The following is a 12,335-nucleotide window of genomic DNA, read 5'->3' as shown; positions in this document are numbered from 1 at the left end:
AGTCATCATTTAAAGAAATAGAAAATGACACCAAGAAACTGAAAGACACCCCATAATCAAGGACTGGAAGAATTAATGTCATCAAAATGAATATTCTCCCCAGAGTTATATACAAATTCAATGCAATACCCATCAAAGTTCCACCAACCTTCCTTAAGAGGATAGAACAAAAATTACAATCAGTTATCTGGAACCAAAAAAAAAAAGACCACCTAGATTTGCCAAAACAATCTTGAGGAAAAGAAACAGAAATAGAGGCATCACACTCCCAGAGCTCAAACGGTATTATAAGACCATCATCATCAAAACAGCCTGGTACTAGAACAAAATCAAGTACACAGACCAGTGGAATAGAATTGAAAGTCCAGAACTAAACCCTCATATCAATGGGCATCTAATTTTTTATAAAGGGGCCCTAAGTATTAAATGGAGGAAGGAAGCTCTCTTCAATAAATGAAGGGAAAACTGGGTTGAAGCATGCAGAAGAATAAAACTGAACCACTTTATCTCACCAGAAACAAACATCAACTCCAAGTTGTTGAAAAGACCTGGATGTTAGACCAGAAACTATCAAACATTTAGAGGAAAACATTGGTGGAACACTTTCCACCTAAATTTCAAGAAAATCTTTGATGATACAAACCCAATTGCAGAGACTAAAACAAAAAGAAATCAATGGGACTACCTCAAATTGAAAAGTTTCTGTACAGCCAAAGAAACCAGCACACAAAGAGACCCCTCGCTGAATGGGAGATCTTCATATGCCATACACCAGACAAGAAACAAATAACCAAAATATACAAATAGCTCAGCAAGCTTAGCAACAAAGAAGCAAACTACCCCATCCAGAAATGGGCAGATGATATGAACAGAATATTGACTACAGAAGAGATACAAAAGGCTAACACACACATTGAAAATTGCTCCAGGTCACTGATTATCAGAGAAATGCAAATAAAGACAACATTGAGATACCACCTCACCCTTGTGGCAGTGGCATACATCAAAAATGACTGCAGCAACAAATGCTGGAGAAGTTATGGGGACAAATGAAACCCACCTGGACTGCTGGTGAGAATGTAAATTGGTCCAACCTCTGTGAAGAACAATCTGCAGGACCCTCAGAAGGCTAGACTTGAACCTTTTATATGACCTATTAATTCCTTTCCTAGGGATATACCCAAGGACACCATAACACCCAACCAAAAAGATATGTGTACAACTATGTTCATAGCAGCACAATTTGTAATAGCTAAAACATGGAAGCAAACCAGGTGCCCAACAACAGATGAATGGCTGAAAAACCTGTGGTAAATTTATATAATGGAATACTACTCAGCTATTAAAAACAATGAACCTCCCTTCTCTGACCCATGTTGGATGGAGCTAGAAGGAATTATGTTATGTTAAGGGATGATCCCACTCATAAACAGAAGTTGAAAAATTAGAACAGAAAAAGATACTCAAAGCAGGATCTGAGTTTGGAGTAGGGTGCCAAAGTAAAAATCTCCAGGTGAAGGATGAGATTTCTGGTTAACCGGACAGGAAGTGTGTGGTGGGGGACTGGACACAGTCTTTTGGTGGTGGGAATGGTGTTTATGTACACGCCTCTTCACTTATAGTCTCATAAATCACTATTTAACTAATATGAGAGGGAAAAATGTATTGAATAACTCAAACTTTTTAATGCACAAACCATAGGCTGATTATATGTTTCTTTAATCTAAGCACTTAAGATGTCAAATTGGTAATCAGACTGAAATACAAAGTGGTCTCAATTTGTTAATACATTTTTAACAATGACTTGTTTTTTGAAATGTTGACTCTCTTATAAGCTTAGACTAGGGAGAACAGAAGCAACCAGTGGCATTACTTTATAAGATACAGCTATATATAAATAACGTCAAAGTTCAAAAATTATGGTGAGGTCATGTATGATATAGCATATCCCAACAATGGGATTTTCAAAGTTAACCCAATTGCCAAATAATTTGATTACAGCAATAACCATCTATTGTCTTTTTTAACCCTAAGATAGCAGGAACCTCCCGCTTCCTCTATAAGACCCATATTTCCCCCAGTCCTGGGACCTTTGGTGGGAAGCTCACTTTCCTACATGCTTCTCTCAGTTCATACCAACTGATACTTCCTCCCAACCTAATCAATAAAAGGAGTACCACCTTGACATGCTTCACTTCAGACTGTCCAGAGAAGTCAGGTGTGGAATGTCAGCCCTTCAGCCTCATTCCTTGGGTGAGACCTTTCCTTTCTCATAGGACTCCTTAATTTCATTTCAGGTGGTTCATTTCCTAACAAAGTCCCAAAACCTAGATATGGACCAGGTCCCATGAGATAGGGCGTACGTACTCATGTATCCATAAATGTATCCATAAATTCAGCCTCATTACTCGGGTGAAAACTTTTTTTCTCATAGGACTCCTTCATTCTATTTTGGGTGGTTCACTTCCTAACAAAGCCCCAAACCTAGATATAGACTAGGTCCCATGAGATAAGGCATTATGTATTCATGTATCCATAAATTAGGGAAAAATAAAAACCTGAAAGCAAAAGTGCACAATAGTTTGCTATGAGGCAAATGAGGCAAGTAAGTAGAAAGACCTGAAAAGACACCATGAGTACCTAATGAAATAGTTTTGCTTAGACCTAGATATATACCTCCCCACTTACTTCCTATTACACTTCCCTCAGTCACTCCAAAGCTAACCTTGTTAGGCAAAGTAAGCACTACAAAAGCTGAATAAGAGCAAAAGACTGGCATACTTTAATGATGACTCTTCAGTCACTATCAGGCCTCCCCATCATCTTGGGCTCTAGTCGGGGAGTCCTGGTTTATCACACAGACATGATGGGCCTAGACCTCGAATAGATCCCTCTTTCCATTGTCACTGGTCATCACCATCAGGAACAACATAATGGACTCCTGTGGGGGCCCCCATAGGACCTTGCAGTCAATGTGGATCAACAACAGGAGAGAATATTCCATCCTCTGAAGGGAGGTTGGATAACGTACTTTATCTACGACCAGAGGAAGATGGGTCTTGAAATTGGTGCAACTTGGAACGTTCTTACTCATGACCACAAAATGGGAGCTGGGACCTACAGGGATGCAGAGGATACATAGGCTCCTATGCTGAATATGGGCATCAGATCAAATTTATGGGGTTTACAGTCAACAATATTTATATGCTTTTCCCATATTTGGGAACTACTCTCTTCTCTGATCCTTTCCTAGCCCTTTTTCCAGTCATCATATCATCTTCCCAGACAATAACTTGGGTCTACCTGCATATCAGATGTCAGGCTCAGACAAAAACTAGTAAAGTCATGGACCCTTTGGAATATATCTAAAATAGACCTACTAAGTATTTTCTAAAATGTAGACCTCCAAATCTTTATCTGAAATGTTCTTGGCTTTAGGTTCATGGTTAGTCAACAATTTGTTTGACTTTATATGTCTACTCTTTTTTCAGCCACCAGTTCTGGATGTTACCATGATGCCAACTGGACTTCCCTGGGCAGATGACCCCACAAATGTGTCCTGGAGCCCGCTTCCCCTGAGCCCTGCTCCACTAGGGAAAGAGAAAAACAGGCTGGGAGTATGGATTGACCTGCCATTGCCCATGTTCAGTGGTCAAGCAATTACTGAAGCCAGACCTTCTACTTTCTGCACCCCATAATGACCTTCTATTTTCTGCACCCTGGGTCCATACTCCCAGAGGGCTAAAAATAGGAAAGCTATCAGGGGAGGGGAAGGGATATGGAGTTCTTGTGGTGGGAACTGTGTAGAGTTGTACCCCTCTTATCCTATGGTCTTTTCAGTGTTTCCATTTTATAAATAAAAATTAAAAAAAGAAGATATCTGAAAGGCCAAGAAACATATAAAAAATGCTCTAAGTCATTGACTGTCTGAGAATTGCAAATAAAGACAACAATGAGATACTACTTCACTCCTGTGAGAATGTCATTCATCAAAAAGGAGTAGCAACAAATGCTAGAGAGGTTGTGGGACAAAGGAACTCTATTGCACTGCTGTTGCAAATGTCAATTGGTCCAACCCTGTGGAGAGCAGTCTGGAGAACTCTCACAAGGCTAGAAGTGGACCTGCCCTAAGACCCTGCAATTCCTCTCCTGGGGATATATCCAAAGGAACCCAACACACCCATCCAAAAAGATTTGTGTACACCTATGTTCATAGCAGCACAATTTGTAATAGTCAAAACCTGGAAGCAACACAAATATCCAACAACAGATGAGTGACTGAGCAAGTTGTGGTATATATACACAATGGATTATTACTCAGCTATTAAAAATTGTGATTTCACCATTTTCAGCTCATTTTGGATGGAGCTTAAAGAAATCATGTTAAGTGAGATAAATCAGAAAAAGAAGAATGAATATGGGATGATCTCACTCACAGGCAGAAGTTGAAAAACAAGATCAATAGAGAAAACACTAAATATAACTTGGACTGGAGTTAGTATCTTGCGCCAAAGTAAAAGACTCTGGGGTGGGTTGGGGGGAGGGTTCAGGTCTTGAAACATGATGACAGAGGACCTAGTGGGGGTTGTATTCTTATGTGGAAAATTGGGAAATGCTATGCATGTACAAATTAGTGTATTTACTGTTGACTGTAAAACATTAATTCCCCAATAAAGAAACTTTTCTGTAAACCATTAACCTCCCCACATTAAGTGGAGGGAAAAAGAAAAGAAATGAAGAGACAGGCACTGCTATACAGGGCTGAGGTGGTGACTAAGCGACATAATTCGAGCACTGGTTCATGCCAGCACCTCTTCTACAGTGAGCAACAGCTGACAGGTCACTGCTATGCAGTATGTGCGTTATACATCAGACTTGATCGAGAACTGTGCCAGCATAAAGATAGCTTGAATCACCTGTCTGTATTGGCTGAGCCAAGGAGATGTGCCTCGAGGGGTCTCAGCTGACCCTTGAAGGACAAACAGGGTTTCCAGGCAGAAAAAGGGAAAAGAGGGGGAAGGGCAGTAGTGCATGCAATAGAGAGCACAGGATGCATGGGGAAGCTTCACTTTCAGTGCAGCAGTCTACATGTGTTTCTCTTGCTCTCTCCTTTTCTCAGTTTCTCTTCCATCTAAATTTCACTCTATCTCTAAAATAAATACATAAATAAACAAATGAAAAAGTGAAAAGAGTATCACAAATAGCATGTAGAGCAACTGAATCAAATTGTTGACTATGGTCAGATCCTGGTGTAATAGAATATGAACTACACCCCAACCCCCCAAAACTCCAGTATCACATTTATTGAGAGTATGTTGGTTTATGAGATTACTGTTATCACCAGGGTACATCTCCACATTTCCCCCTCCACCAAACCATCATCTTATTCTACCATATATACCTAACCTCCCCTTATTCTACCAGAGGCTCCTAACATCTCCTTAATGCTCCTCCCTACCGTTTGTTTTGATAGACTACAGTGCATTGAGGAATCATCTTGAATTGACCTTTGTTTTCTTTCTTAGATCCCACCTGAGTGAGATCATCTAGTATCGGTACTTCCAACTAATCTCACTCAACATGATTCCCTCTGAGGAACAAATATTCTCTTTCTTTAAGCCCTCCCTGTAGGAGTCCTAGTCCCTCCATTTGGAAACATGTTCAGAAGAGATGTCTTTGTGTGGACATGTATAGTCTCTCCTGAAATAGAGTGGATATTCTACACATTTAAGCTTCCTGTGTGATCAGGACAACTCAAGAATTGGGAGGATGTCTTCGTCATACACAGGCTTCTCTATGGCAGGGTTTCTCAGAATGTGGGGATTGTAGTGATTGTTCTGTAAGTCTGTTGACATAGTGAGGGGGTTCTTGGACATCTGTTCTGAAGATGGCACAATAATTTCTTGTGAGGGGAAAGGTTCATTCTGATCTTCCCATATGTGTTGTTGACCCCAGATTTTAATGAGTTGATGGCCTTTGGACAGTGTGGTAGAAGAAGAAAGCAGTGAGATGGGGAAGGTTGGGGAGGGGTACAGGTTGTGACAGGGAGCAGGTTACACAGTTTGAAATGTGTAGGTGCTTGCTGCAGGCTCCATTTTTCCCCCATGAGAAGGATGGGGGCTCTTGTATGTGTTTACCAACCACAGAGTCTGATGTCACCTTTGTACCACCTATGCCACCTTTCACATATTGTTAAATTTTGTTCTGTAGTGTACTGCATGATTTACTGTTATAAAAGGGATGACGTTTAGGGCAACAAGATAACTCAGATTTGCCTTTGTTTTACCATGGGCATCACCCAGACTCAGGTTCAATCCTGGCACTGAGAGAAGTTGTTATCTGTGGTCTCTCTCTCTATATATATATATTATATATCTGAAAAAGTCCACCTGGAGCAGTGAAACCAAAGTGATGACCAAAATCATCATCATCATCATCATCATCATCATCATCATCATCATCAGTTGTGCTATTGTTATTGGGATTCACAAGAAATGACAGATATATAGGTGGAAAATGCTAGTGTAGTGTTCACTGACCAACAGTTGACACAAGGCCGACACTGAGAGAGGATGTGAACTGAGGGATGTGCAGCTGCAACCATCCAGAAGTCTTGTCTGAGAATGGTCACAGCATGGACTTATTAGAGAGCAAGCCAGAACTCCCAGATGTTGATAAGTTAGTGGGTCACTCTGTGAGGACCAGCTGTCTATCCCAGATTCTGGTTCTGAGGTAGCATTTCAGGGGGACGCAGGAGGTCACGGTGGTGGTGGTGGAGAGATGCATGTAGTGTGTGTGTGTGTGTGTGTGTGTGTGTGTGTGTGTGTGTGACATGGATATATCCTCTGCTATTTTGTCTTATAGATGCCACAGGTCATGTCCTGCATTTCTTAGACTTGTGTATGCTGTGTGTCAGGCTCATTCCTTTTAGAAACTTTTTTTTCAGATAGAAGGAGAGAAAGAAAGAGAGAGAGAGAGAGAGAGACTGAGACCGCAGCACTGAAGTGTCCACTAAAAGTGTGTGCACTAGTCAAGTGAGCTATTTCACCAGTTTCCTTTCAGTGATTGTTTAACAGAAATGCTGTCAGTCATAATTCTGAACCAGAGATGGAGAGAACTTAAACAGCAGAGCTGGTGGGATGAACCACAATTTCTGAGTCCATAATGGGTCATGGGACCATGCGACCATTCATCAGTCTCCTTTGCACATTTCCCCTTGGCTCTGAGTGACTTAATGGTGGATGAAAGGTATCTCTAAGTACCTGCCCTCATGAAGTCATCCCTGCTGACCTTGCCATATGAGGACACAGCGAGAGTCATCTACCAGCCAGAAAGGACTGCTTTCCTGGTAAACAGATGCACTGGCAGACTGAGCTTGAAAGTCTTGAATTTTTTTCTTTTCTTTTTGGCTGAAGTTAAGCACCTGCACAAAATGTCCACCACTCCTAGTGGTCATTTTTCCTTTTTTTTTTTTCTCATAGGCAGAGGACTCAGAGGAAGAGAGAAGCAGAGGTACCTGAATCACTGCTCCATCACTCATGAAGCTTCCTCTGCAGGTGGAGATCAGGTACCTGAACTTGGCTTCTTGGGCATTGTAACAATGTGCACTGTACTGGATGTGTCACCATCAATCTACCCCCTGCTGATTTTGAATGAAACACATACAGTATGACTTCACTAAGAGAAGGGAGGTTCTTACAGCTAGCTTTTCTGTGCCTGCATTATGAATCCCCATGATGTTACATAGTAAGTGAGGCTTGCTCTAACATAAGAAAGAGCACCAGAGAAGGTGGAATCATGAATATTCCAGCTATTGTGTGTTGACTGGTCTGAAAATTCTCTTGATCAGAATATATGAGAAGATTCTCCTCTGTTTACCCTCTATACATGAAAGAAAGTGAAAATAAATAAATGGAAAAGAAATACATGAAAAGCAAAGAAAAAGAAAAACTACATTGCTTACTTTCTTGGCTAAAGATCAATATGAACAGGGAACATGAGTAAATTGATTCATCTCAGTTTAAGCAGTTGCCTAGTGGATCAGTTATGTGTACATTTCTCATCTTCTTTGTTAAGTAAAATCTTAGAAATGGGTTATGAGATCTATGGGTACACAGTCAAAATAAAAACCAAACAAACAAAAACAAATGTTGACCAGGCTTCAAAAACTTTTCAGAAACAGGAAAACAGCATCTCTCAATGTTTTATTTTTCACTTGTATATATATCACATGGAAAGAAGAATCTTCTAGTCTGAGGTGGAGAGCTAACTGAAGGGCACCCACAGGGACAAGGTTCCTCAGGAAACTTTGATGCCAAGACTCAGGACTCTGCTAATGACAGTGATAGCAATAGGAGACTAGACAATCTGTGTACCAAACAGGAAAGATAGAAATGGAAGCACCTCTGTGGTCTGTGGAGAATGGAGGCCAGCTCCAGAGAAACAACTGTGCTACTTAATAGGCCTGTCAGGCCAGCAGAGCCCCTGTTGAAATCTGGACAGAGACACCAGAAAAGGAGCACAAACTGTTGTTTCAGTTCTAGACTGGCTGCTCTTCTGCTCTCTTTCTAGCAGGCCTGGTGACTCAGAGACACTGGCCTTGAAAAGTCTGGCCAGCTGCAAGGCAGAATGTGGCTAACAGACACAATGGCAGTATTTACTACTACTATTATTATTATTATTTCCACCACCAGGGTTATCTCTGGGTCTCAGTGCCTGCATAACTCTATTGTTCCCAGTCACTGTTTTTTTTTTCTTTTACTGTTATAGAGGATGAAAGAGAGAGAGAGAGAGAGAGAGAGAGAGAGAAAGAGAGAGAGAGAGAAAGAGAGAGAGAGAGAGATGGAGAGGGAAGATGAGAAAAGAAGTGGAAAGAGAAATTCCTGCAGAACTGTTCCACCGCTCCTGAAGCTGCCATGCTACAGGTGGGGACTAGGGGCTTGAACCCTGTTCTTCTGGCATGGTAGCTAGAGTACTCTTCTGGGTGTGCCTCCCCTCTCCCACAGACTAAATATTGTAAGAGCTGGTGAACATGGTGCTGATATGGGAACACACAAGAAAGATGTTTTTGTTTATGTCTCCTGTGGATGATCTTCAGCTGGCCATAGGGATCTTCCTTTCCTGGCTGGATCCTTCTGGGCAGCACTGAGGCATGGTGGTGAAGTAAGGGGAACTGCTGGGGACCTCTAGGTCTTGGCACAGCCAGAGCAGCTGACCACCTTAGCTGAAGAGAGGTGGGGCTTTACCACATCTGGCTCTATGGACTCCAGGAGGTCACACTCGCTGGCCAGGATGTGCTCCACCAGGCAACGTGAGGCCTCATCAATGTTGATGTTCTCCTGAAAGGAAACCAGAGAGAAACAGCTTTGTCACTTAGTATTCCAGAGGCACCGGGAGAATAGGCCTGCAGGCCAACCTAGAACCATACTTTCAGTGACTCATGCACACCTCCCCTTCAGCCTTTCAGCTTTTCAGCCTCATGCTTTCAGTCAGAGAAACTAGCCTTTTAACCCTTTACAAAGACAAAGGAATTATTTAACCAGAGTGCTACTCAGCTTTGGCTTATGGTGGTGCTGGAATTAAACCAGTAACCTTGGAGCCTCAGGCATGGAAGTCTTTTGCATAACCACTATGCTATCTCCCTAGTCCAGATGTTTCTCTTTCTCTCTCTCTCTTTTTGCCCTAATTTTCTCTATCTTGACCATAAAAAAAAAATGAAAAGAAGGAAAAACAAGGCCTCTGAGGAGGTGGATTTGTTGTGCAAGCAGAAAGAAAGAAAGAAAAGAAGGAAGGAGACATGGACTCAGGACTCTCAGGAATGAACTCAACTTTAATTTGTGAAAAATATGAAGCAAATATTCAAATATGAAATACAGCCAACATTTGAGCAGTTCAAGCATTGATTGTACAGAAAACACTGGAATACAAAACATGGTGCTTATCTGGTTAAAAATATAAGTTGAATGTCTCATTTTTTTGCCACAGGACTGAGCTACAAAATATTTACTTCACTCCCTTTACTAAACAATAGCCATGCTCTCCAATAAGTCACACTTGACAATTTTTATAATCAAAACATGTCAAATTCTGATGTGTTTCCTCATGTTTATGCTAGAGATTAAAAAATTAAAATTTTCTGGTCAAATTAATTACAGTAGGATCTTACTGTTCAATCTAAAGTCTAAATTTCTGATTTTGTGTATTTCAAAGCAATATATTTTGATAATTTTGCAAGGAATCACATTTTATAGGAAATATAAAAGTTGGTGGTAGTTTCTAAAGGGTGTCTATGGCTAATGATATGAGGTGAAATGTTCATTATTATATTTTCTGTCCTTCAAGTCCAACCTGAGTTCACCTGCAATGAAAATCCAACATTTGAGTTCCAGACAATGGCTTGTTCATTTCCCCTTCTACAGAAACTTAATAAAATTCTTCTGAATGTTTCTATATGTCAGTCACAGGGTAAAACTGAAGTTTCCTCTTTGTATTATTCCCATTATTTTGTTCTTTAATATGACTTATTTATCTTCAGAGAGAGAGAGAGAGGAGAGAGAGAGAGAGAGTGAGAGAGAGAGAGAGAGACAGCACTGACACTTCCTTCAATGTGGTGGGGGCTGGGCTCAAACCTGGGTGAATGCATGACAAAGAAATGCATTATCCAGGTGAGCTGAACTCTGGTCTTATTTATGTATTTCTATAGGAGAGAGATACAGCGACAGAGACAGAGACAGACACACACTAGGGCACTGATAGTTGCTCGTGCCAGGTATTGTCTGGGACTGAACTGGAGGCCTTGTCATTGATTTTACTAACAAGCTTGGAGTCAGGTCTCCTGTCAGCAACAAAACAAATGTCTTGATCAGTATAAATGTCTCTAATCTCTTCAAATATTGTTGCTCTTCACCAGGGGTCACTGGTGCTGGTGTTTTCATATGTGCTGGAATTATTTTTGTTGTTGTTGTTTATTTTTATGGTTACTAGGTTCATTGTTGGGCCTTAACCCCCCAACACAAAGACTCTACTGCTCCTGATGACTTTTTTTTTTTTGACAGAGACAGAGTGAAATTGAGAAGAAAGGGAGAGATAGAGAAGGAGTGAGAGAGAGAGAAAGTAAGAAACTTGCAACCCTGCCTTACCACTTGTGAAGCTTTCCCTTTGCACTGGGTATTGAAGCTTTCCCTTTGCACTGGGGACTGAGGACTTGAACCCAGGTCCTTGTGCATGGTAATATGTGCACTCTATTGGGTGTGTTACTGCCCAGTCCCTCAAATACAACTTCTTACCACTATGTTAAGGTCTAATAGAGTCTGAATAAGTCATATTTCCTATTACCTTCATACATTAGAAGGCAAACATATCTTTGTGACATGAAGGAGGAACTTCTAGCTTTGAGGAGGACCCTGCAAGTGTATAAAATGTTTTTTCAAAGCCTCCAGTAATAAATACATGTGGGTTAAGTTGGGCTTTCTTTCACCAGTGTGCGATCTGACAGGATGTGATAGTGAGGAGAATGAAATGCTAGTATAGACAAACCAAGGCCAGTCCACCCACCTGGCAGGGAACAACAGCCTGGCAGTCAAAACAGGACGGCACCACTGACTTTGCCTGTGGGGTTGGAGACCTCAGGGCAATGCTTACTGGGGTGAGGACCTAGGAAACTGTGTCTACCTTAGCTTTCCTCTCTGAATAGTGGGTCGGTTCATGGAGAGAGAACCACATTCATGCACTTCAAAAGAAAATCACTTAGATTCCCACTAAATACCAGACCTACAGAGACAGAGATAGAGTCTACAAAGAAAGCCCATTCTCTTTTCCCCATTTAATAGTCTGAAATAAGTCAGAAACAGAAGGATGAATATGGGATGAGCTCACGCTCAGGCAGAAGTTGAAAAACAAGATCAGAAAAGAAAACAGAAGTAGAAGCTGAAATGGAATTGGCGTATCACACCAAAGTAAAAGACTCTGGGGTGGGTGGATGGGGAGAATACAGGTCCAGGAAGGATTCAGAGGACCTAGTGGGGGTTGTATTGTTATATGGGAAACTGGGGAATGTTATGCATGTACAAACTATTGTACTTACAGTTGAATATAAAACATTAATTCCCCAATAAAAAAACAAAGGTAAAAAAAAATTAATGAAATTAAAAAAAAAAAAGAAAGAAAGCCCATTCTCAACACACTTGTAAGGTGTGTGCAAACAGAAAAAGTATGATGAGGTTGGATAGCACTGTGGAGCCTCCTCACAGCCCTCACACACCCCAAACTCATTCATTTATCATCAGAGATCTTGGTTCTCGTGTCATGCTTGGTAGAACAACAACAATAAATCTCTA

The 12,335-nt window shown here is 41.1% G+C and overlaps 1 protein-coding gene across 1 annotated transcript in view; it reads right to left on the bottom strand.

Moving 5' to 3' along the window:
* Positions 1-8,668: 8,668 nt before the first annotated feature.
* Positions 8,669-12,335, bottom strand: part of RAB38 (RAB38, member RAS oncogene family) — a 65,219-nt gene continuing 61,552 nt past the window's right edge. The window contains exon 3 of the mRNA XM_007535136.3: positions 8,669-9,338. Coding sequence (XP_007535198.1) covers positions 9,186-9,338 — 153 coding nt within the window. The 3' untranslated portion in view covers positions 8,669-9,185. The remainder of the gene's footprint in view (positions 9,339-12,335) is intronic.

The sequence above is a fragment of the Erinaceus europaeus genome, chromosome 17 (genome assembly GCF_950295315.1).
Source record: "Erinaceus europaeus chromosome 17, mEriEur2.1, whole genome shotgun sequence".
NCBI classification, from domain to species: domain Eukaryota; kingdom Metazoa; phylum Chordata; class Mammalia; order Eulipotyphla; family Erinaceidae; genus Erinaceus; species Erinaceus europaeus.
This window is presented reverse-complemented; position numbering and strand designations above follow the sequence as displayed.